The 27,002-nt window shown below is 41.9% G+C and overlaps 1 protein-coding gene and 3 pseudogenes across 1 annotated transcript; all 4 read right to left on the bottom strand.

Annotated features, from left to right (window-relative positions):
• Positions 1-2,487: 2,487 nt before the first annotated feature.
• Positions 2,488-19,269, bottom strand: LOC104864010 (inactive serine/threonine-protein kinase TEX14-like). Its single transcript, XM_010626700.2, has 3 exons — positions 19,218-19,269; positions 18,113-18,249; positions 2,488-2,741 (listed from the first exon to the last, which is right to left on the bottom strand). Exons 2-3 carry the CDS (start codon positions 18,246-18,248, stop codon positions 2,623-2,625), a joined length of 255 nt encoding a protein of 84 aa, XP_010625002.1. The 5' UTR covers position 18,249; positions 19,218-19,269; the 3' UTR covers positions 2,488-2,622.
• Positions 3,831-4,034, bottom strand: LOC117285941 (annotated as a pseudogene).
• Positions 8,840-9,015, bottom strand: LOC117285944 (annotated as a pseudogene).
• A 5,860-nt stretch (positions 19,270-25,129) lies between the features above and the next one.
• LOC117285931 lies at positions 25,130-25,278 on the bottom strand (annotated as a pseudogene).
• Between the last annotated feature and the right edge of the window lie 1,724 nt (positions 25,279-27,002).

The raw sequence follows: 27,002 nt of genomic DNA, 5'->3' as shown, positions 1-27,002 counted from the left end.
CCTCAACATCACCTTTCCGGGAAAAGTTCACCAGTTATACTTTTATGGTGTAGATCTAGAATGTCTCCTAAAGTCTCATGTGTTACACTCACCTATGGGTTGGTCCATTAATGAGTTCACAGTTGAATGTGCTGTCAAGAGGTAGGGCCTGGTTGCAAGAGGTGTCACTGCAGGGCAGTGTACCTTCCTGTGGAGGGTCTGAGTCCCTCCCTGGCTCCTCCTTTCTCTCTCTGCATCCTGGCTGCTGTGGGTTAAGCAGCTTTTCTCCACCAGGCCCTTTTACCATGCCTCTTGCCTTAGAACCAACCAACGACAGACTGAACCCAGTGGAAACTGTGAGCCAAACAATCCTTTCTTCCTGTAAGTTACATGTGTTGGATATTTTGTCCCAGCAATAAAAAAGTGACTAAAAATAAATAATAAATAAAATAAAAAAGTGACTAATATGCCAGTAAACTATGGGGGCCATGAAGGGACAGCTTTTAATATGTGTAGGTAATGGGAGAAGGTATGGTATGTAGTTATAGTTTCCGAACCTCGCCACACATGAGAATTTCCTAGAGACGTTTTCCTTTAATTGAAAAGGCAATAGGGCTGGGGCTTTAGCTCAGCCGTTCGCCTCCTGACTCAAAAGTGCAAGGTCCCGAGTACCAAAAAAAAAAAAAGCTGGACATTGTGCCACATACCTGTAATCCCAGCACTCAGGAAGTGGAGGCAGGAAGATTGCTGTGAGTTGGGCTACACAGTGAGTTTAAAGCCCATCTGGACTACACAGCAAGACTGTGTCTCAAAAAGACAATGACAACAACAACCAGAAAGAAAGAAAGAGAGAAAAAGAGACAGAGAGAGGGAGAGAAAGATCAATCGATCAGGACACAGCAGTGCACACCTCTAATCCTAGGGTAAGGCAGGCCAATGGCAATTTTCAGGTCAGCCTGCCTTACAGAATGTGAGACCACCTGAGCTCCACAGCACCAAGGCCTTGTCTGAAAAAACAAAACAAAAACCACAAAATGGAGGAGAAAGGGAAAAGCAAAAGAAAACAGGAAGAAGTAAGAGAAAGGACAAACAAGTGAGAAAAAAAATACAAGAAAAGATGTTTTAAAATTCTCCCAACTTCAGATACCCAGTTTTCTTGCTCAAAAACAATACTATTGCAAATTTTTGTTTTATTTTGCAGTAGTAGTTTGAATTGAGCCTCGGACATGTTAGGCAGGTACACTACCTCCTCAGTCTCTTATTAGGATTTTTTGTTTGAAGCCAGTCTAGACAACTGAACAAGACCTTGTCTCAAAATAAAAAGGGCTGGGACAACTCAGTTGTCAAGGAGGTGAAGGATGAGGTAGGAAGACTGCAAGTTCGAGTCTACTCTAGGAAACTCCTATTTCAGGCAATCCCCTATTTTAAAATGAAATATTTCACAATGAAAAATAAACAGGGTGGAAACACAGCTCAGTGTCAAGGCCCTGGGTTCAGTTCCAGTACCACCTGTGCACACATACATACATACACAACACACACACACACACACACACACACACACACACACACACACACACCACCAAATCAAATGCAGAGTACCTGGGGAGGACCTGGAAACAACCAAAATGTTTCATAAACAGAAAAGATTCACACTGGTTGATTCACTACATTGTGCTGTTTTTGAATATTAAATCAGGGCTGACTACTGGACTCAGATTCTTTTAAAGTCTCAATTATGAAAGTCAGGCAAAAGGCATTCTTTCTAACACAGTAATACAACCTGTATTATCCAGTGAAGAAAGTGGTTGTAGGAATGTTAAATCGCTAAAGCAAATGGGGTACATGATACAAATTATAACCCAGAAGTGGAAGTATACAAACAGTGCTGTTAATGACTCAGTAATTAATGAATGACTAATTATTTTCACTTAGTCATTTCCTAGGACCTGGTATAATTATTTTGAGAAATTTTATTAGCAGTCAAAATTATTTTTCAATATGAGCATATGTTAAAATACACACAATTATATTTTACTGACATAATTTAGCAAAGATTCTCTTAATTGTGCAGAGCTGGGTGTGGTGGCACACATCTATAGTTCCAGCACTCTGGGAGGGAGGCTGAGGCAGGACTGCTTTGAGTTTAAGGCCAGCCTGGGCTACATAGTAAGTTTAAGGCCAGCCTGAATTCAGAGAGACCCTGTTTAAAAAAAAAAAAAAGTACTCTTTGGCCTTGAACTTCCAAACATCCTGCCTCAGCCTCCCAAGTACTAGGGATTACAGGTGTGTGACAAGTAGTTTTGAAATGTTCCTAGTAGTTTTAAGAGCACATTCCTAGCCCAGCATGGAAGCACACACCTGTAATTCTAGTACTGTAGGAGGCTAAAGCAAGAGGATAGCAAATTCAGCTAAGAGCCCAGTCTGGGCAATTAAGTAACTTGGTGAGACTCTGGATCAAAATTTTAAAAAGACATGGGGATGTAGCTGAATGCTAGGGCCTTAGGTTTGTTCCCCAGCATCAGGGGAGAGGGAGGATGAGAACAGGTCTGGGATGCCACTAATTCTATTGGGGAAGCAGGCGGGTGAGAAGGGAACCATGGACAACACCTCATTAATATCTATGTATTCATGCTACTGTACTTACTGATTTGGATCTGAGCCATAATCCACCAGAACATCAACTAATTTTGTAAGGCCCAATAATGCAGCCACAAAAAGTGCTGTTTGCCCAAGGGAATTAACTGCATCAACATAAATTCCTGCAAAGCAAATACAAAATCAAGGTAAGTATTAGGAACCTTCCTGAAATGAAAGTAGGAACTTTATATTAGAAGGCAATTTTAAAAATGTACCCTATATTTTCATGAGTTACTGCTGTGAGCTTATTTTGTGGGGGGGAGGATTACATTAGGCATGGTGGCAAATGCTTGTAATCCCAGCTACCTGGGAGGCTGGGCAGTGAGAAGGGTTTTAAATTCAAAACCAGCTGGGGTAATTTAGTCAGACCCTATCTCAAAATTCAAAAAATGAAAATGGCTGGGGTGGTGTAGCTGTCAGTGGTAGAGTACTTGCCTAGCTATTCAAAGCCCTGGATTCAAACTCCAGCACAGCAAAAGAGAAAGAAAAAGGAAAAAATAGGGAGGGGAAATAAAGGACTTCATTAGTTGCATAAAAACATAAAAAGACTTATCATGTAAAGGTACAGGATCCCAATAATAAATGTAATTGTATTGTATACCTAGATTGTACCAATAAACTCAATAAAAATAAAAAAATATATATACAAAAGAGCAAAGATCATTTAAAAGGAAATCCCAGTTAGTTGTAACTGCAAATGCCTGTAATCCAAGCATTCTGGGAGACTAAGGCAGGAGGGCCACAAGTTTGAGCCCACAATTTAGTAGAGCCTGTCTCAAAATTTTAAAAAAAATTTAAAAAGAGGCTGAAATATTGCTCCATGTAAAGGCATTGTGTTCAATCTCCAATTAAAAACAAAACAAAACAAGGGCTGGGGATTTAATACCACAGCTTTAGATTTAATGTCATGGATAGGAACAAGATCTAGATCTGGAAATTGACCACTCGTGCCTGACAGACTTGTGTTATTATGTACTTAATACACAGACCTTAGGAGAACTAGGAGACCTTTGCTCTAACATCAAAAATTTTAACTCTTACTAAGCCTGGACTTGTTTTTGCACTTATATGATAAAAAAGGAAAAAAAATAAGCAACCCTCAACACATCTTGTCAAACTCAAAACTAATAATAGGCTTCTAATGTTAGACATATTAAAAATACATCCCCTGAATACGCAGACGCTTTCTTTTGGAACACTGTAAAACAGAATCTACCCAGACTGCATTCCTTCCCTATTACTTCCTTCAAAGAGAAAATAAAAATGATCATCAATAGCAGGACGCAGTTTCAGCAAAATAACAACAAGAGCTGGTTTGGCAATCAGAAAGGAACACTATGCCACCTTCTCATGTTCTCTGGTATTCTACTCAATCAGAGAAACTTCTTTAGCAACCAACTATAAAGGTGGCACGTGCCTGTAATCCCAGCACTTGGGAGGCTGAGGCAGGAGGATCGCTATGAGTTCAAGACCAGCGTGGGCTACATAGTGAGTTCCAGGTCAGTCTCAGCTACACAGTGATACCCTGTCTCAACCCCCACCCTCAAAATCCCTAAAAGCACAGCCTTGATTTTGCTCACCTAACCTTTTCTTACTCTATGAAATGTACAAATATATTCTTAGTACTCACTACTTAAGACATCATCTTACACAAATACATATTGTTGCATACATGCTAAAGAATACTATTCCCTTACTGGGTGGGATAAAGCACCCTGAATGCTACTGTCTTTTCCAAAACATTTCAAACTGTCAGGTTAATTAACATACAACTGCAAAACAGCCAATCATGTTTGTTTGTTTGTTTTGAGACAGGGTCTCACTATGTAGTTGAGACTGACCTGGAACTCACTATGTAGCCCAGGCTGGTCTTGAACTCACAGCTATCCTCCTGCCTCATCCTTCCAAGGGCTGGGATTATAGGTGTGTGCCACCACGCCGGCCACGAGCCAGTCACTTCTAATCCCTCTCCACTTCCACAGCCGGTTCTCAAATTCTCACAAGTCATGCTGACTGTCAACAACCATGTCAGGAGTGCTAGGAACGCTCCCTCCCTAGCACACCCTCCACTTGGACGGCTGGGCACAGCAAGGGAAGCCTCTCGAGAAACAACCAAAAAGTTCAGACATCTCTCCAAGTGTCGCTGTCACCCTGAACCTTCCCTCTCGACCTTCTTTAGTAGATCAGACACCTTTTGTATAATTATTTGATGAATGCCTGCCATGTACATGAGATTTAAGGCTCCCAAGAGTAGGGACTATGAAGGGCTTTGTGAACTCTCAAAACCTACTATCCAAGGAAGGAATCCACGTGCACACTCCCGGGCTGGACAGGGACCTCTGACTTCCATCACTGGTCATTATTAAACCAGTGGTGGGATGTGTCCCCAAAGACACCACCCAAACAGCAGTGACTTAAAGATGAAGCCCCGAGCTCCACTAACATCTTCCATGTGTGGGTAAGGGGGGTACTGGGATTGAACCCAAGCCCTTTGCACTGAATGACATACATTCCCAGCCCTTTTTTATTAATTTTTTCAGACAGGGTCTTGCTAATTTGCCCAGGCTGGGCTTGAATTTGAGATCCTTCTGTCTCAGCCTCGCAGAGCTGGATTACAAGTTTGGGCTTCCACCCCTAGTTCCACTATTTTAAGAGGTAGGCTGAGGAAAAAGGCAAAAGGCAGATAGAAATAAAAGAAAAATCTAAAAGATAGGTCGTGGTAACAAGGGAGATAAGAGATTAAAAAAGGACAGTCAATGTTATCAAAGCCAGAGACATTAGCCAGGTGTGGTGGTGCACATTATGTAGTATTCCCAGCACCCTGGGAGGCTGGGGCAGGAAGATTCCAAATTCCAGCTCAACCTTGGCAATTAGCAAGATCCTGTCTTGAAATAAAAAAATTTGAAAGAGGGCTGAGGATGTAGCTCAGTGCAGAAGGGTTCAATTCCCTGTACAGTATTGGAGTGAAGGAGGGAAGAGACAGTGTTCTTGATAGTAGCAAGGCTAGTGTGCTTCACATTTTTTAGTGCTCAGGATCACTGTGTTAAAAGTATTCCAGGTATGACTGTGTCCCCTATTAGACTGTTTCCCTACACAAGAACATAGGAACTGCCAGGTATATATCCCTAGCTTCAGTGGCTGATATACTCATCTGCCCAACAAAAGTAAGCCCAAGTACAGAAAAGCAGCAAAGAACACTGTGGAATGGGTCTTCTCCATGGATCTCTCCTGCTAATGCATGTCAGGGGAGGAAGGTATTAATTACTCTTTGTTCTTTCTGAAGATGTTTGTAGAATGAACTTTTGAAAAGAGACATAGGGAGGGCCAGGGATTTAGCTCAGTGGTAGTGAGCCTGCCTTACAAGTGCAAGGTCCTGAATTTGATCTCTGGTATTGGGGTGGGGGAGAAGAAAAAGAGACATAGGATCATCTAGAACAAAGTGAATAAATACATGCTTAATGTCTGCTACAATAAAGAGAGTATCTCCCTCTGCAGCAAAAGACATGCTGTCCAATAGAACAACTCAGGGTTCCTGTACTACAAAGGAACCCATTACATATGCAATGTTATCTGGTCCTCTGCCTGGCTGTGGGGGAACTGGGGTTTAAAGAACCAACTACATGAAAATGCTGATAGTCTGACCACAGCTCTTGTTAGGAGTAATAAAAGATCATTCATCTCTGACTCAAGAATCTGATATCTTCAACTAGCATCCATAAGCCTGCAGCAAGCCAGGTGTGTAATCCCAGCATTTGGGAGGGTGAGACAAGAGGATTGCCATGACTTCAAGGCCAGCCTGGGCTACACAGTGAGTTCAAGGTCAGCCTGAACTCACTAGTGAGACCTTGTCTCAAAACAAAAACAAAACACTCCCCAAAACAAAACAAAACAAAACAAACATTTAGCAGGCTAACTTGTCATATCTCAAACTATTCATAGTTCCTGACAGAAAAGGACCACAGTCCTAAGAAGCAGGATGGTGAATCCCTGGGGTTCATGAGGCACTGAATTAAAATAAGGGCCTCCAAGGCCTTCTGAAGGAACCAGGTGGCACTTATGGAGGAAATAAGCCATCATTATTAAGGGAATAGAGGTGGTTGGAAAGAAAAATAGCTTGAAAATCACTGTCTCTACAATTCAATCATGTCCCTGGGAGATTGCTTAGTAGAAGACAAAATTTACTCATTAAATAATTATTTATTTTAAGGTAGTTTTGTATCCATATTGTGGCAATATAAAGGTGAATAAAAACTGCACCTATAGAGCCAGGGGTTTAGTTCAGTGGTGTTGCAGCCTACCTCACAAGCACAAGGTCCTGAGTTTGATCCCCAGTACCAAAAAACAAAAAACAAAAAACTGCACCTATTAAAAAAAGATGATACCAAATATGGATGACTAAAGAGCCAAATTAGGCAGGGATTTAGCTCAGTGGTTTCGCACCTGCCTTGTAAGCACAAGGTCCTGAGTTCAATCCCTAGTACAAAAAAAAAAAAAAAAAAAAAAAAAAAAAAGCCAAAGCCAAATTACTTAGATTCACACGATAAAGTCCAAGCACCACCCTTCACAGACTTGGTATCTTGACCAGATGACAACTAGTTTGAGCCTCAAGATTTGTGGGTCCTTGTTAAAACAATGGGTCTCAGTGGTCTCAGAGAAAACACACGTAGGCATCACAGTCCAGTGACCACAGACTTCAAAATGCAACCCCATTTCAAGATAGCAGCCATTTGTGGTGGTGCACACCTGTACTCCCAGTACTGAGGAGGCTGAGGCAGGAGGATTGCCATGAGTCTGAGGCCAGACAGGGCCATATAGTGAGTTCAATGCCAGCCAACCACTGCTCTGCTATCTGCTGACTTCTCTCAGGTTTTAGTTACAATAAAACCTGTCCTTGGCTGTGGAAATCGATTCTTTTTCATTTTTTCCTAACATATGCACTATACCATACTAATGTAGGCATTAGATTAGTGACTGGGTCTCTTTAAGAGGCATCTGTATCTCAGCAGGCAGGAGGTAGCAGAGCTGAAAGTCTATAGTTTTGACACCTGCCTCTGTGTAACTATGCTGAGCTGGCAGCCTGTGGTTTTGACACCCCCTTCTGTGTAGCTACACCGTTCCCAAGGTCCCTCTTTAGGTAGGTTACTTCTTCCTAAATGAAAAAAACAAACAAAAAAGTTTCTCTTCCATATTTTCATCAGCCCAATTACTCTAGCCCTTAGCAAGTTTAGTAACCAATCAAGTGTCAACCCGCAAGTGGGTGGAGATGGGACTCTTACCCCATAAAACAGGACCACCACCCCAGATGCGGTGACGTCTCAGCTCTGAGCACCCCTACTCCTTCCTGAGTGGCTTTGTACCACTTCCTGTGATTTTTTGCTTTGCACTGATCTTCTTGACTCATCTTTCTTTTTCTAGGTTGGACAGAGAGGCAGGCCTAGCAAGGGTGAGTCTGGTGATCCTTAGACTCCAGACCCACCGGATGTGTAACACTCTCTGTGATACTGTGAATACACATGTGGTTTTGGTCTCATTTCTTGACATTTAGCTAAAACCCTTGTAATTTCAGGGAATGGTGAATGTCTTTTGTAAGCTTAATGCCTTAACGGCAGCTGGAGGCACTTGGCTAATTAGATCATGACCATTGGTCACTGAAAAGACCAAGGTTTGAATAGAGATTAGCCCCCTTTCCCTCCCCAGAGGCTGTTGAAGTGGAGCTGAAAGTGAAGTTGATCATTAGTGGCCAGTGATTTAATCAAAACCAAGCTAAAACTATAAAAGCTCAAAAAACTAACATTCAGGAAGCTTTCTGTCAACTGAACAAGTAAAGGTTACCGGGGGACATGGCACCCAGAGAACACGGAATCTCTCTGTCTACTCCCTGTGACTGGGCCCTATGCATCTTCCTTTGTATGGTGTGGGGGTACACGTCAATAATTCCAGCCCCCTAAGAGGTTGAGGCAGGAAGGTCAAAAATTCTAGCTCAGCCTATGCAATTTAGCAAGAGGGTCTTAACATAAAAATAGGCTACATAGTGAGACACTGTCTCAAAACACACAATCAATCAATCAATGACACTCAACAAAAAAATGCTTAAAAAGTGAAAAAAAAAAAATTCTATGGTACCGTGCCTGCCTCACAAGTACAAGCTCCTGAATTTGATCCCTGGTACCAAAACAAAAAAAACCAAATCTATTCTTAAGAACTCAACTCAAAACAGAAAACCCTCAGACTGTTTCTCTCTCTTGCTCTACCCTCCCCCAAAAGCAGTCTCATAATCAGTAACAAATGAGTTGGGAGAAACCAACAGCAAGTGCCAGCTTCACGCTCAAGAGTGAACACTGCACCTCCTCCCCCTGGCTTCTGATATTCTGCATAGGCTCTGGTTTTTTCACTTGTACTTTTTTTGGTTTTTGTTTTGTTTCTGAGACAGTCTTGCTATGTAGCCCAGGCTGACCTCAAACTCCCAGAGATTCTCTGAGCATCAGCCTCTCCAATGCTGGGATGATAGGAGTACACCATCATGCCCAGCATCTACACAAGGTCTATAACTGTTTTAGCAATTTAATTTCCTGATCTGTCCCAGACCTTCCGTCAAAGCATCACAAATTTTTTCATGGTATGATATTCTGAATCAACTACATGTTTTATTGAATAATGTTAGCATGACTGTTCTGAGCTGTGTCTAGACGTACCCCCAAAGCCTCATGCAATTATAGTGGGGCTTTTCAGGGGTGGCTGAATCTAGAGTGTGTGATATTGGGATTAAGGGTGTAGTTCATTCATTGGTTTGGCATAGTTCTTGCTAAAATGAAGGCTACTAGGATTAAGAGTGTGAATGTTATCTACCCTAAGGTTGGGTAGCTTGAAAGAATGTAAGGGACAGAGTCACTTGTCGCTGGTTCTCCTGCTTGCTGCTTTGTTTGTTGGAGACTGTTTTTCCTCTGTGATGCCCGTCATGACACCCTGCCTTGGAGCCAGCTAACTATGGACTAAAATCTCTATAAACTGAGCTAAACAAATCTTTCCTTCTTCATCTTTGGGTGTCAGGTATTTTGTCTCAGACTGTGAGCTCAGGTGTGTAGAAGAGTTGCCTCAGTGGAATTTTTTGGTTAATTTTAATTACTTTAGGTTTATTGGACAGTGTTACCTAAGAGCACATTATCCCACATATATCAGAAGACATTGGGCAGGGGGCCCCTGTGGCCAGTGGGGTCCTATATTCTGATTCTCCTTTAAAAGATGGGTTTGAAACACTGTTTTCCTTTCTTTTATCCCATTCCCCCCAAGTCCCCTTCCCTCCTTATGTACAAAAGCTTTGTTTCCATTTTTCCTTCTATCTTCACTTTTTCTTATCCCTTCCTTCCTTTCTCCCTCCCTCCCTCCTCGTTTCCTTACCCATTTGAACGCTTTCTTTCCATTTCCCAACATCCATTATACATCTCAGTCTTTATTTTCACACTGTTTCTCACACCAGAGAAACAATGTGGCATTTGAACATGTGTGTCTGATTTATTTCATTTAAGAGTATGGTTTTGGGCTGGGCATTTGGCTCAACATCTGCCTTGCAAATGCAAGTATGGTCTCATGGTCCATCCATTTAGCTACAAATGGCTGAAGTTCATCCTTCTTTATGGCAGAGTAGTACTCCATTGTATATAAAAAACTATATCTTCTTTATGCTCTCCTCAGTTGATGGGTATTTGGACTGTTTCCAAGATTTAGCTATTATAAACTGTGCTGCTATAAAAATGGGTGTGTATATATTGCTGTGATGCTTTTAATTCTTTTGGGAGATAACCAAGAGGTATAGCTGGGTCAAATGGAACCTCTAGCTTTAGTTTTTTGAGAAATCTCCACACCGATTTCCACAGTGGTTGCACCAGTCTACACTCCCACCAGCAGTGGAGAAGGGTTTCTTTTTCCCATACCCCCTCCAGCATTTGCTACTGGTTGATTTCTTGAGAGCAGATTTCTGGAGTGAGATGGAATCTCAGCATTGTTTTAATTTGCATCTATTGAATGACCAGTGATGTTTAACATTTTTCATAAATTTGTTTGCTGTTTGTAATTCTTTATCTGAAAAGTGTCTTTATTTCCGATGCCCATTTTTGCATTGGGTCTTTAAATTTGGGGGTCTGATTTTTTTGAGTTCTTTGTATGTTCTAGATAATAGTCCTTTATCTGAATAAGTGGTAAAGTATTTTCCCACCTGAGTGGAGTTTTGATGGCTCTAGCACTTCTCATTCCAAAGACTCTGACAATGACATGTACCTTATCCTTGCTGCCATGTTTCAGGACCCCAATAATGAATAATATTCTGTGAAGTTTTTATGTATGACTGGAAGCCTGCACAGACTAATTTAAGACATACCTGTAAATGGATAGACACAGTATGTAAACAGAAACCCTGCTGAAGATGGAGCAGGAATATATTCTCACAGAGCAGATGCGCACCCCTTCAGTTGGCCTCTTAACAGATTCTCTGGCCCCAAGGTCTATAATACTATGGTGTGTGGCAGGGATACTGTGGAGGCTGATTATCAGGCTTGCTTGTACACCAGTTAAGATTACAGGGATGAGTGCAGGCTCATGCCTGCTGAATGGGAATTCCAAGTAGGACCCTGTGAAGGACATTCCATCTCTGAGTGGTCCATTTCATCTTGCATCGAATCTGTGAAGAGTGTAGTAAGAGCAACCTTTGATACTAAGTCCATTCCTGGGAACACCAATGGTGCAGGCTGCCACACCAACTTCAACTAAAGGCCATGGAGGAGGAGAATGGTCTGAAACATACTAAGGAGACCATTGAGAAACGAAGCAGGCAGCATTAATACCACATTTGTGCCTGTGACCCCAAAGGGTGCCAAACTAGATTTCAGGAAACCTGAAACTTCTCTGCTGGCATAGCAAACCATAGTGCCAGCATCCACATTCCCCAGACTATTGGTCAGAAGCTGTGTTACTTTGAAGACTGTAGCCCTTCTGTCAACTGTGACCCTTTGCTGTTGAGCCAGTTTCTCCCTCACGCCTCACTTTTATTTTCTCAACCCCACGGCTTTTTGTTCTTTTTATTCAATATATTGAGATGAGAAGACCCTAGAATCTAACTCCAGGAGAGGTGAGCAACCCAGAACCTGGTAATGTTTAATTGTCAAACCATTTTTTTTTTTTTTTTGGTACTGGGAATTGAACCCAGGACCTTGTGCTTGCAAGGCAAGCACAGTGCCACTGAGCTAAATTGCCAGCCCTGCCAAACCATTTCCAGAAGGAGCTACCTGGTAACACTGTGACAGAAGCTGTCATCACATCTTCTCAATGAGGCTGGCAACAAGCACTTCCAGTGCAAAAAGTAAGTGAATTGGACTTTCAGCTGTCCTCAGCCAACGAGCCCCTCCTAGTTCTTCACCCTACATTTATAATGTAACCCAGAGTATTTAAGTGTAAAAACAAAAAAATATATGTATGTGGACATGTGTTTTCTTTCTAGAAGCAGAAAACCATCATGGTCTCTGGATGCCTAATTTGGTTTAGAAATATGAATCTTTAGCCAGGCATAGTGGTGCATTCCTATAAGGCCAGTATCTGATGGCCAAAGCAGAAGGATCATTACAAGGTAAGGGTGTCCCTGCCCTGCCCATCCTTGTGCAGGAGGACACTGGACAGTTAACAAGTTGATGTGCAGTACTAGCAGTCATCCGAGCCTCATGGCTGGGTTTAGAAGACACAAATGTACATGTCCACATCTGGGTTTAGAAGTATGATTGACTGCTTGACTTGAGCATATCACTGATAAGGGGTACTGCATTTGTTTTCTGGCAGGGCTAGTATGTCACTAAAGTAGGCCTTTTGATATATTAAATTTTTAAAATGCAAAAAAAGCTTAGATTTTAATAAAAATTTTAAGGTTTTAAAGTGTAATTTTACAGAACTTCCTGTTTGCTTCAGCTGTCTCCTTCTACTCTGCTCTTGGAGTTGGAGACAGGGCTGGAGTTAAAACACTTTTAATTTTGTATTCTAATATCTTTTCTCCTGGCACAGAGTATCCCTCTTTTAAGTACCCTATGGAGTTATTTCTTTTATAATAAGCCCCACCTTCATCCCTACATTTTCCCTATTAATCCTTGGTTGGTTTTGTGCTGACTGCAGCAGGCCAGCTGTGGTTTTTCTCCTACCATAATGACTTTTAATTGCCATGCAGAGTATGTTCAGAGTTAGAAAATACAATATAAAACTAACTGCCCAAAGCAGTGCTTATAAATCAACCTAACATTAAAAGGGGGGAGGGCTAGGCAGCACTCAGGAGGCTGAGGCAGGAGGATCACTGTGAGTTTGGGGCCAGCCTTTTAGTCTGAACTACATAACAAGACCCTATCTTTAAAAAAAAAGTAAAAGGGCTAGGGATATAGGAAGGATGATCACAAAATACGGTGAATGGCTAAATATAAAAAATTTCATTATAATGAAAGCTATATTGCCATTAATCCCCCTCAAACACACTATCCCATTCTTCCTATCACTTTCTGAAGCAGTTCAGGAAGTCCTTTCTCTTGAGTTGCTCTAAAATCGCTGCCCTGATATCATGTGTCAGTTAAAAAGGGATAGCCTTAAATTTTCATTTTTTTATGGCTTTTGGCCTAAGGTTGTGGCTAAAATCAGAAAAAACTAGAGGTCAGAGTTCAGGGAAAACACACACACTGCAAAGTGAGGAAGGAAAATCTCAGAAAGGAGTGGCAAATGGGAAACACCAATAGGCACCCAGGACTTGGAGGCAGAAAGAAAACTTTATTTACATCAATGGGCCTGGTTGGGATAATTCCTCAGAGATCCAGGCAACTGTCTTTTGTCTGTCTACAGTTTATACAGGATTTGCAAACAGGAACTAGTACAGAAGCAGAATAAGAACTGAACTGGTGACATATTAGTTACATATAATATTATTACTGATAGGGCTACAGCAAGTTCAAACTCAGGGTAAGAAACATTAATTTTAGGGTAGGGTTGGCTAGATAAGGTGGACACACATTTGGTCTATGCAGCAGTTCAGGATAGGGTCTGCCAAAGAGGAGCAGATAAGGAAGACATGTTCTTAAGAGTGGGCATCACAGAGAATGTGTTACTGTCCAGAATGGGTTCAGGGACCAGGCAGATATAGGGAGTTACTGAGTTATGCTCTTGGTAGTACTAATAATAGTTATGGGAAGTTATGTGCTTGGCAGCACTAGCAAGAAAATACATGCTTACACTAATCATTCCTTACAGACAGGACTATGGAGTTATTAATTCTAATTTCAGATCAATCCTTACCACACATTTCCTTCTCATTATACACACACAAGGCTGGCTCTAAGAAGCACAACTTATCCCTAGGGAAATGCTCTGACATCTGAACTGTTGCAGGGGAGACAGTTTGGGATTTGAATTCATCCAAATGAACTGTCTACTAATTAATTATAATACAGACACACAGTCTTTACAGGCAGATAACACAATCCCTATGCCATCATTTATGATGCCCAGGATATAATCCAGAATTACTGGCCAGGCGTGGTGGTGTACACCTGTAATTCCAGCACTGGGGAGGCTGAGGCAGGAAGACTGCAGTGAGTTCCAAATTAGCCTGGGCTACATAGTGAATTCGAGGGCAGTCTGGACTACATAGCAAGACCCTCTCTCAAAAAGCAAAACAAAACAAAAAAATTCCAAATTACTCAACTTGCAAAAAGGAAAATATGTGACTGTTTTTAAACTGAACCCAGGGCCTTCACACTGACCTACATCCCTCCACCCCTACTTTTTTTATTTTGAACAGTGTCTCACCTAAATTGTTCAACTGCTGAGACTAGGCTCAAAATTGTAATTCTCTTTCCTCACCCTCCAAGTGCTGGGATTAAAAGTATGTGCCACCACATACAGCCTCGTGACCCACATTTAAAAATAATATATTTAATGAAGACAGATTTCAAGGTGATCCAGATCTTAGATAAATTAGGACTTGAGCAAATCGAGTCAAGCAAGTGGGCATAATCTGTCAAAATCATGAGACCTCTGGCACATGCACAGAACACAGGCTTTGGGGTGGCTTTGTAGTTCCTGAACACCATACGTGGGACCAATCAGAAAAGTGCCATTTTCAATTCTTCATTTATATCTGGCATGAAACCAAGCAAGTCTTTGATAGGACAGTTTAAATCTGGCACCAGGCCAAATGAGTTTTTGATAGGACAACTATCCCCAATGATTTGTTTGCATGAGGGAGAAGCAATTTAGAAATTCTAGATACAAAAGACCCCCCTCCATTATCCTCAAGGACACTGTGAGCCTTTTCACCAGCCTACTCTCACTCTGCACAGCAAACTTCTTTTCCACCTTTAATAAATGCACATCTGGGCTGGGGATGTAACTCAGTGGCTCCACACTTGCCTGGCAAGTGCAAGGTCTTAAATTCGATTCCTGCCCAATATTTTGCTCAGGACACCAATTACTTGCAAAGAATTTCCCCAGGCCCCAAAAGCTAGGATTAAGGATTTCTTTTTTCTTTTCTTTTCTTTTTTTTTTTAGGATTAAGGAATTTTAACTATGCTGATGGATGTAAAGGCACAAATGCATATAATCAATAAAAAGATAAGAAATCTCAGTAGAGAAATAAAATTATAAAAAAAGAAAGCAATCAGCCAGATATGGTGGTACACACTTCTAATCCCAACTACTCAGGAGCCTGGGAAAGGAAGATCATGAGTTGGAGGTCAACCAGGGCAACTTAGTAAGACCCTATCTCAAAATAACAGGAGAAAAAAGGCACAGGATATTGCTTAATGGTACAGTGCTCCTGGGTTCCCCAGTACTTAAAAAAAGTGGATTTCCAAAAGGTGAGGATACAAAGACTCAGAAAGAATATCTGATAAAATAATGGCAGAATGGTCCCCAATTTGGAAAATACTAATTTTTATAGAGTATTCAAGGTCAGCAAACCAGAGGCAGGGTAAATATAAAGAAAACCACTCTTAGGAACATGATAATGAAACCACTAAAAAACAAAGACAAGTTCTTGATGGAAGCCAGAAACTGACAAACTACTACATAGTGAACAACAGCAAAAAGAATGATGATTTCAATGACATGACTTTTTGTAAGAAACCGTAGAGATAAAAGACAGTTTAACCTAAAATTCTATATCCAATGAATATACCCTTTAAAAATCATGGTGAAATAAATACCCTTTTTAAAAAAACTAGGTTGTGCCGGGCATGGTGGCACACGCCTGCAATCCCAGCACTCAGGAGGCTGAGGCAAGAGGATCACTATGAGTTCCAGACCAGCCTGGGCTACATAGTGAGTTGTAGGTCAGCCTCAACTACACAGTGAGATCCTGTCTCAAAAAAAACAAAAACTGGGTTGCCAAGTGTAGTGGTACACACTTGTAATCCCAGCAGTTGGGAGGCTGAGGTAGGAGGACTGACATGAGTTCAAGGCCAGCCTGAACTATATAGTGAGTCCATGCATTTAAAAAAAAAAATTGGGGATTGAATCCAGGGCTTCATGCAGTCCAGGCAAGAACTCTACCACTGAGCTATGTCCTCAGCCCTAAAAGGGCACCTTACTTGCTCTGAGGCAGAAAAGGGAGAAAAAAGCCAGTACACTCTAACCCTGTGAGTGCCAGATACCCTCTTCCCACCCACCCTACCCACTGCTTCCTTTTAGATAGCCCCCAGGAAGTTCAAGGACCCTTTCAGCCATCTCATTAGAACTATATTAGTCTACTACAGAGGGGGAATGTATCACATCTGTTCTCTATGTGAGGCTTTGGAAAAGGTATCTAACCCTGTGAATACCTTTTGAAGAATCCAGACACAGATGAAATTCTGCTACATATCCAGTTACACCTTGTAATCTCATTCCCTACTCCAGCTGTACATCAAGAATTTAAAGATGCAGAATGCTCAGGAGATGCTTTGGATATATTCTTTAAAAAGTTCTTAATACTTTGCTTCTCACACTGGAGGGTGTAGACAGATGAACACTAAAAGTATAACATACCTACCTTGAACATCAAATTTTTGTTATTACATATAATTGTCCTTATGTTAGGGCTATGTTTTAGAGTAAAATGCAAATGTTTGAGGAGAAAAAACTTGGTATAGACACTAAGTATGGTATGCGGAAAAGTTTTGAGTTTTGTTTTGCAGGATATGTTGGCACATCCTTATAATCCTAGATACACTAGAAACTGATGCAGGATTCCAGGTTCAAGCCCAGCCTGGACCACTTAACAAGACCGTGCCTCAAAACTAAAAAGTGTTGGGAATAGAGCTCAGTGATGGTACAGTACTTGCCCAACATATCCGAGCCCTAGATTCAATCTTTTGTTTTGAGACCAGGTCTTGCTATGTAGCCCAGGCTGGCCTTCAACTCACATCAATCTTCCTATCTCAGCCTGCCAAGTGCTGGGATTACAGGTGTGTGCCACCACCTCTGGCCCAAGATTTAATCTTTTTAACTGTATTATTTGATGGGAAAATTTTTTTCCTCATTGAGTTTATTGATACATTTCAGGTATACAGTACAATTACATTCATCACTGGAATTTTGTACCTTTACATGACAGGTCTTGGTTCTCATTTTTTCCCCTTATCCCTGCCCTCCCTTCACCCCCTCCTCCCTCCTTATTTACAAATACTTTATTTCCATTTTTTCATTTTCTCATGTTTCCCTTATTTCCTTCCCACTTCCCCTAAAACCTGATGGGAAATTTGGACCCAGAAAAACTGGGCTTATCCTTCTGGAAGTATTTAGGGATGCTGTTGAAGGAAGGACAGAAACCAGTAGGGAAACCAGGTCATCTAACTATTTCAGAGACCAGCTAAAACCTGCTTAGTAAGCCTCCCCTCCAATACTAAGAAGTAAGCATCAAGTATCTGGGAGAAATTCTGATCACCCTGCCAACAAGAAGCCTGGACTCTAGAGCAAAGGCCAAACACTAGCAGTAGTTTTGTTGTTTCTGGGTTTTTGTTTGGCTATTCTTTTGAGCACTGCCAGCTATTTCTGTCTACTTGCTGAGCTGCACATGCCTTCCAGCAACTAATTCCTGGAAACAAAAGCACCAAGTGGAAGAGCAAGAAAGGATATAACTATGAAAGTTGACCTCTCAGGCAACCAGAAATCTCAGAAGACTCAACGGATAGAGCTGATCTGAAGGAGAAAAGGGAATGAGACAGACTCAAAGGGGAGCAGGTGCTGGTGGTGAGGGATGTTAGGAAGCTTACTGGATAAAGACCAGTGGTTCCCCAGCACAAAAGAACATAGCGCCCAAAAGGGGATTTACTTAAAGGCCTCTACTGATCACTATGTATGTACCACTAGGGAACATTTCACGTTTACATTTAACTTTCAGATTTCCTCTAGAACTTATTCATAGTTTTACGATGGTCCTAGTTTTTCTCCAAATGTATCCAGAAAACTGGATATAGCTACACCTGCCACCTTAGCACATACATACCTTTCTTGAGAATTTTCTTTACCTTCACATAGTTGCCTTGTTTGACATACTCATGAAGTTGAGCTTCCAAGGAGTCATTTCTTAAGGTACCAAGTCGAACAGGACAAGGAACTGAAAGACGAACAGCCCGAGACATCCTGTTTCAAAAGAGAAAAACAGACTTAGGCTTAATGAACCAGAGACACAGAGGCAAGATACTCTCACATTTGGAAAGCTGTCCACCTTCATGAATACAGTTGTCCCTAAACATCTAAGGGGGTCCGGCTCCAGGACTCATGCAGATACCAAAATCCACAGATGTTCAACTCCCCTATATAAAAGGGCACAGTACTGGTGCAATCTTGTTTATATCCTCCCATTAAACTTTTTGTTTTTTGAGACATTCTCCCTATGTTGTTATTATAGTCTTGCCTCAGCCAGCCTCCACAATACTTTAAATGACCTCTGCATTTCTTAAATGCAATGTGAATAGCTGTAATGATGCATTTTTTTTGGAAACTAGAACTAAAGAAAAGTCTATGTTACATTTTTCTCCTTTTCAGAGCAACACACTGCTGTACAACCAAAATTCTTTTTCTGTATTTATGAATTTACTTAGCTATTCTTTTGAGACAAGATCACAGCAAATACCATAACTGCCTCAAGTGGTAGGATTGAAAGCATGCACCACCACATTCCACTTTTCAAATCTGAGACAAGATGATAAAAAGTTCAAAGGTAGCTGGGGGAACTGAGGAAGATGTCAAAAACGGTTGGAAGGGCAGGCCAATGGTAAAAGGTTTGTACAAGGACCTAAGTGCAAACTCAAGCAACCACCATCAAAACCAAAAATCAACAGGTGCACAGTCCCGTCCCTACACATGGACTACTGATTGCAAAACTTTCCCACCAAGTTATTCATATAACTAATGTCACTTTCCACAAGTTAATTTCCTAAGAAAAGTTTAAATAATAGTAAAGCCAAAAATCGAAGTAATATCTCAAAATGCAAGCAATATGGATATAAAAATAAGTTGTTTTTAAAAATCATTGCACCAAAATAAGAACCCCCACCACACCCAGTTATACAGTTCCCTATATATGGAAAAACAGAAAGAAGACTCACGCAAGGGACACATTCCACACAGATAAAAAAATCACGTATATAGTAACAAATAATCTTTAACGCATACAAAATAAAAAAGATTTCCTGATCTGCACACCACCTCACCCTCCTGTCACACTCATCACCTACTCAGGGTCACTCACACGCCCGCTCCTTGCCGCCCTCCTTTCCCAACCTCACGCTTCCCACCCACACCCCTCACACTCCTTTCTCGGGGGACCCACCCGGGGGAACTCGGCGGCGGCGGCAACAACGCACGGGAACCGGCAACCACCGCGTCTCATCTACATGGCCCCGCCCCCAGGTGACGTCCACCGCGGCGTCACGGCTTCTCCCCGCGCTTCCCTTCCGGAGGACCGGATCCCACCGCGGGGGCCGCCGAAGCCAACTGTGCTCCTTTCTTAGCGCGGGTCTCAGCCGCGCCCTGGTGGCGCTGGGGGGGGGGCAAAGAGGTCTTAAGAGCGTTGGGGCGACACAGCGGAAGGCGGCACGGTGGGTTGGGCCAGGTATGAGTCGCTGCCTCCGCCACGCACCGGGTCAATCCTCAGTCCGTCTCCATTTCCCAGCAATCTACTAATGGTGATCCCGGGAAAGCCCCCTCCTGAGGTCACCTGCAAATGAAAATTCACTAAAGGTAACCAGGCAATGAGGAACTCACAACTCTGGATGACAAAGCCTGGAAACAAACTCTATGCTTGGGTAGCAGGTCAATGTGCATACTGCAAACTAAATTCAGACACTAGAAAGATAAACGTCCGTTCCTTAAACTGGATACAAAGCAATCTGGCTGTTTGGGTCCACTCCAACCCGAATCACTTCTTGCCTTGTGAGGCCTGAATGACAACTACGCCCCTGAGAGCCCATGGTCACTGTTAAGATCGGGGACAAATCTATAACTTTCATGGTAAATTATTGGAGCTAAACACTCCATTGTGACTCAGCCTGTGGTTCCTTTGGGCCCCCCATGACTACAAGTCACAGGAGCACTGGAGCTTCTTCTAAAAAACAATTATGTCACAGCTGATCCTGTGATATTGGAGGACATTTTACAAAACATGAGTTCCTTCCTTTGTATGCTTGAATGCTCTGTTCCTCTCCTAGGACAGGATCTACTCTCCAAACTGGGAGCAACTATTTCCTTCACTCCAAGCTGGCCAGCTTCCCTCTCACTTGGCTTCCCTGTCCAGGAAGTGCTCTTGACTTTGACTATACTCCAAGAAGAATGGTATCTACACCAAAGTGAGACATCAGACAACCAAAATCCTGAAACTTGGCTGAAGATTCACCTCCTGGGCTACAATAAACCATGCCCCACTGATAACCGAACTTTGTCTAATGGCCAGTTGCTATTAAACAGTACCCAATGTCACAAGAGGCCCAACTTGGCATACAACCTCACATTTCTCACCCGAAGCAATTTGGAATCCTGACAGATTGCCAGTCACCCTGGAACATGCCACAACTCCCAGTAAAAAAAAGCCTAATGGAGACTATAGACCTATTCAAGACCTCTGAGATAAATGCACCCTGCTACAATACACAGATGATTCATTGATCTGCAGTGCTGAACAATCAGACTGTTGGAGGGGAACTCAAGTCTTCCTATGCTACCTACAAACAACAGGCTATGAGGGGCCAGTGATTTAGCTCAGTGGTTCTGCCGCCTGCCTTTAAAGTACAAGATCCTGAGTTTGATCCCTAGTACCCAAAAAAGCCCCAACAAAACAAAACAAAACAAAAAAAACCCAAAATAAAACAAAAACAATAAGGCTATAAGGTCTCCTGGAAAAAAGCCCAAATATGAAAGCCCAAAGTGCGTCATGTAGGTTTCAACCTAGAAGAAGAACTCCAATGCCTGGGCCCACAAAGAAAAGAGGTGGTATCTTCCATCCTGAAACCTAAAACCAAAAGATGACTTAGGGAGTTTCTGGGGGCTGCAGGATTCTGCCAGATATGGATACTTGGCTTTGCTGAAAAGGCCAAACCCCTATATGACATGTTGACAGACAAGAAAAAAATAATGTAGTAATGGACTGGGCTATAAATCAAACAGAAGCCTTCCAGACTATAAAACAAGTACTGTCAGATACTCCAGCCCTGGGAATTCCTGACATGACCAGACCCTTCAACCTGTTTGTTGATGAATGGAGATTTGTGGCATCTGGAGTCCCAACCCAGATAATTGGGAAAGTCCTACTGCTTATTTATCAAAGAATCTGGATCCTGTAACAAAAGGCTGGTCACCTTGCCTGAGGGCACCGGAATAACTGTTCTCCTGATTAAAGAGGCTGATAAATCTGGGACAACACCTGACAGTTCAAGTGCCACTTGCTGTTCTGGAACTCCTTGATGGCTGAGGACATCAGTGGCTTTCAAACACCTATGTAATGCAATACCAGAGATTACTGTGCAAAAATTCTAGGCTTTCCTTTCAACTAATAAAGCCTCTATAACCAGCCACCTATCTGTCTACCAAGTTTGGTTCTCCAGATCATGACTGTTTAGCCCTGACAGATGAACTCTTTACAAAGCAGGCTGGACCTTCAAGCAAAACCCTTGTCTGATGCTAAATATACCCTAGTTATGGATGAAAATAGCTCAACCAAGGATAAAATTTGCTGAACTGGATATGCTATTGTCACTGCCAAAAAGTTGCTCCTAGCCAGACCTCTTCCACAGGGCTGATCTGCACAAAGGGCCAAAATATGGGCCCTAATACAAGCTCTTAATTGGGCAGAAAGGAAAAAAGTAAACACCTACACTGACTCACAGAAGTCAAACTCTGTAGGGGACACAAATCATCTTCTGGTACTTGTCTGTACATACTCTGGATGGCCAAAGACATTTTCCACTAAGACCAAAAAAATAATTGAGGTCTGTAGGATTTTGCTAAGAATAATCATTCCTAGATACCGATTGCCCCTAACCATAGGTAGTGACAATGGGCCTGCCTTTGTGGCTGAAATAACCCAACAATTAGCTAAAATGCTAAAAATTAAATAAAGCTTACATTCAGCATACAGGCCACAAAGTTCGGGAAAAATTGAGAAAATAAATAAGACCCTAAAGTCAGTTCTGACCAAATACCACCAGGAAACACAGGCACCTATGGCCCTTCTTAAAGTTCAAAGCTCACTGGGGCCCACAGGGTAAACAACTTTCGAGGTCTTTATATGAGAGACCTCAGAGGTCTCAAAGGGGACCTACATCAGTTGGGTAACATATCATACAGTTAGGGAAGACTTTTCCCCAGATACACAAAGACATAGCTGAAAGACCAAACATATCCAAAGACACACCTATGTGTACACATTGCCCTGGAGATATGGTCTGAATAAAAGACTGAAAAAGGAAGCCTTTCACCACTTGAACAGCCCTTAAAGTTTCAGAACTCCAGCTGTGGATCCATCACTCAAGTCAAAAGGGCTCATCTGGATGACTGCTGGAAGGTCTAACTAGATGAGTCAACTCCTAAATCATCCTAAAAAGACAACACAGTCAAAGCCCTGCTCCTGTCACTCCAGATGCTGACAGGTCTATGCATGGCTCAAGCTTGAGGACCTCAGCCTGCACCCTGCTGTTTGCCTGCAAAAACTCTATCCTTTTCATCTTACCTGCTTTGTCTCAGAATGTATCAGTGCTGTAAAATTTCAAACGGTTTTGAGAGTTTTCCCTTTATACACAGCTCTAAATATTAAAAAAAGGCTCCCAACCCTGATAAAGATTTATCCTTGTAACAAAAAGAGGGGGAAACGAAAGGGAATTTGTAGGTAGACAGAAATATTTCTAATAAAATAAACAACAACTATTGATTAACTGTGTTTTTAAGCAACTGTGGGTTAACTAGGTAACTATGTTCTTTGTATAATGTACCGGAGTAGCCATGACAATTTCTGTAATTTGTCACCATAGAGTGTAATGAACTCAGACAGTCCCACTAGAACTCTTCGCTCTGCCTCCATCCTGTTCTGCTTTGTGTAAACTCTGCTTCTTCACCTTCTGCTTGTAACCCTATAAAACTGCTGGCCTGCCAATATTCTGGGCCTGACTTCTTTGGGAATGATCTCAGTCAGGTCTACTGATGTAATAAAAGAGTTGTACACTGCCTTCTGCTCCCTTGGGTGTCTTCCTTTCCCAGATTCAGTTTGCTACAAGTACTTTTTTGTTTTTGTTTGGTACTAGGGATGGAACGCAGGACCTTGCACTTGCCAGGAAGGTGCTGTGCTGCTGAGCTATGTCCCTGGCCAAATTTAATTTATATTTTTTTCTCTCTTTTAAATTTTTTCCAGCCCGGTGTGGTGGCACACGCCTGTAATCCCAGCACTGGGAAGCCTGAGGCAGGAGGATCACTGTGAGTTGGAGACCAGCCTGGGCTACATAGTGAGTTCCAGGGCAGTCTCAACTATATTGTGAGACCCTGTCTCAAAAAAAAATTCTTTCTAAATTTAATTTTTTCTTTTCTTTTTTTTTCTTCTGGTACTAGGGATCAAACTCAGGGCCTCGTGCCTGCCAGACCAGCACAGTGCCACTGAGCTACATTCATGGGCAATACTGAGTACTTTTTAACAGCTGATTTTTGTTATACAAATTCATAATGGAAGCTTGATGTAGTAAGTAGCACACATATATAATCCTAAGACTCTGGGAATCTGAGGTAGGAGAATCATAAGTTTAACTCTGGTTAGGCAACATAATGAGACTCTGTCTCAAAAAATAAAAAGGGACAAAGATATGGCTCAGTGTGAAGACCCTAGATTCAATCCTGAGTACCACCAAAAATCAAAATAAAGCACGTGCACACACACACACACACACACACCCCATAATAAAAGTTTCAATCTAAACGTCCAGGCTAGGAGAGCACACATAACTCCACAGCTACTCTCTGGACACTATGAAAGGACGCAAACCCCATGTGCTCCTGACACACAATGTCACAGCCCTGCATCATCTGCGAGAGACCTTCATCCACACAGTATGCCCCAGCCCACCTCAGGGATATGGTACCCATTGTCTTACCACCTAACTACAGCCCTAATTTTATTCTAGAAAGTTTTATTTCATACAAGCAACTTAACACTAAATGCCAGGCTCACCAAAGCTCACCTCTATGATTGTGTCCCCTACAGCCTTGGCGTCACAGAGACTGACACATCTTCTGATGACTATACTTCAGTTATCTTCCCTATTCATAAGTATTCTTGAGACAGGGCTTTGTTGTTGTTTTTTTGGAACCAGGGATCAAACTCAGGACCTTCTGCTTGTGAGGCAGGCAGTGGCACCACTAAGCTAAGTCCCCAGCCCCATAAGTATTCTTGACCCCCTACCCCCACATACTGGAGATTGAACTCAGGGCTTTTGTACAGAACTCCACCTTCAGTCCTTTTATTCTTTTGATACAGGGTCCCTCTAATTGCTCTGGTTGGGCTTAAATTGTTATCCGCCTGCTTCAACCTCCCAGATCCTAAATTTTTGAGCACTACCCATGATGAAAATCATCCACCTTTAAGTCATTACTTACACCATTTTAAATGTTTGATGTGGTAATCACTATTGTTTTACTGTACTGTACCATAGTATATCCAACATTACAAAGAATAATGCAGAGAATGAATTCTTCCTACAGTATCAAGATCATAGCCTGAAGATTCAGTCAAGACAGGTATGTTAGGTCTCCAATAATGAAAAGACAAATATACTATGCTGTATGGAACATTTTTCTCTGCTTAACTTTCAAACGTGAAGCTAATTTTAATATATCCCCAAGTATCCAAAACATTGTGACACAAAGCAAAATTTAAACATCAGGTACAGAGGAAAAGATAAAACAAGACTAGACTTTATCCTCACAAGTACCACCCCCTTAGTACCAAGTAATCTGGAAGAAAAGCTTGCCATTGGAACTAGATAACTAGGGGAAAGCACAAATGCAGGTCCCAGCAGTTATAAAACATATAGTAGAAGACAGCACAGGGGACAGCACATCTGGAGTACAATGGATGAGTCTCACTCTGGGAAAACCACCTTCATGATCATGAAATCTCCCCTGCCAGGTAAGTATGAGTTGTCAGGACCTGCAGCCTTTACAGCCTGGTGTGTATAGCACTATTTACCTAGGGTCTGAATGTAATAGTCATCTAAAAGCTCCATAAGAGACATTACAGGAACAACTCACACATTCAACATTTGTGTAGAGTTGCAGCCTTTGAAACCCCCAAACTACACTCTATGAAACACAAGTGTAGAAGCAGCAGCTCTTCCCAATTTGCACTGGAATTCTTCATCTACATATTACCTGTGTCCACAGATGACATCAGCACAGGGGACCCACTTCCACTCTCCGCTCCTAATTCCTGCTTTCTTCCGCCTAGAGAATACAAATGCTGACTGTAGAGCTTATTAGAATGTATGACTACTGCTTTTCCTGTACAGCCTGCCACAACCCTAGGGATGTTTTATTTTATAGGCACAGAAATCAGATGCATAGCTTTGGAGTGAGTCACATCTAATAGAAATTTTAAAAATGTGGCAGTGGCCAACACTCATATAGTACTTACTATATGCAGGGCACTGTGCTAAATCTTTTACCTAAAATAACCAATATCAATTAAGCATCATAGGCCAGGGATTGAGCTCAGTGGATCCACTGCCTGCCTTGCAAGCGCAACTTCCCGAGTTCAATCCCCCTTAAAAAACCAAAAAAACAATTAAGCATCATATCCATATAATGAGATAGATTTTTTTAAAGATAAAATTCTTGCTAAGTTTTCCAGGCAGGACTCAAACTTCTGACCCTCCTGCTTTAGCTTCCTATACTGTTGGGATTACAGGCATGGACTACCAAGCCCACTTGAGTTAGTTACTATGGTTATCTCCATCTTTATAGATGCGAAAACAGGCACAGAAAGGCTAACTTTCAATGTCACACTGTATTTGTCTGACCCCATTTGATGAATGAGTCCTCAGACTAGCCCATTTGACCCATTCATTCATTCATTCATTCACACAACAAACATATGCTGCATTCCTATTATTGGGGATATAAGGGTGTTTAAGAGTCCATCTCTGTTTCCAAAGAATTTGAAGGCTACAGGGAAAAAGGCAAATTAAAATGAAAAATCCATTGTGACACTTTCCTTAACCCTCACTTTAAGTCAAAATTCCTGGTCACCCCCACTATTCTTACAATGCTTTCTTAAGGCAGGAGGCCTCTGCTGAAGGATGATAGCAGCTTTTCTCACAATGACTACTTCTCAACAGTTTACTTCTTCAGAGATAAGAAGAGCAGATTTCCTAGAAGGGATGCCTTTTCTTTCTAGTCCTTTTCCTCCTCTTCCTCCTCCTCTCCTTCTACTCCCCCACCCTCCTTGCAGTGCTGGGCATTGAACTCAGAGAGTTGCACATACCAAACAAGTACTCCATCACTGAGATAAAAATCCCTGGCCGTTAGAAGGTATGACATGTGAGACAGAGAAGGGGGAGATACACTGTACTACTACTTATAAAAGAAGACAAAAAAATCTTAAGAAAATATAAAGAGAAATGGGATCTAGGTTGGAGTGAAATAGGAGATTAGGGTGGGACAAATCAGGCTGGGGAAGTAGGCATGACCTGTTAATTACAAAGATCCTGGAGGGCTGGGGATTTAGTTCGGTGGTTCCACCACCTGCCTTGCAAGTGCAAGGACCCGAGTTCGAGCCCTGGTATCAAAAAAAAAAAGGATACTTCAACAAAGATCCTGAAACAAGTATACAGAACAGTTCTCAAAGTCCTGCATCTGGACTT

The sequence above is a fragment of the Fukomys damarensis genome, unplaced genomic scaffold (assembly GCF_012274545.1).
Source record: "Fukomys damarensis isolate Sample0158 unplaced genomic scaffold, DMR_v1.0_HiC HiC_scaffold_13, whole genome shotgun sequence".
Classification (NCBI taxonomy): Eukaryota; Metazoa; Chordata; class Mammalia; order Rodentia; family Bathyergidae; genus Fukomys; species Fukomys damarensis.
This window is presented reverse-complemented; position numbering and strand designations above follow the sequence as displayed.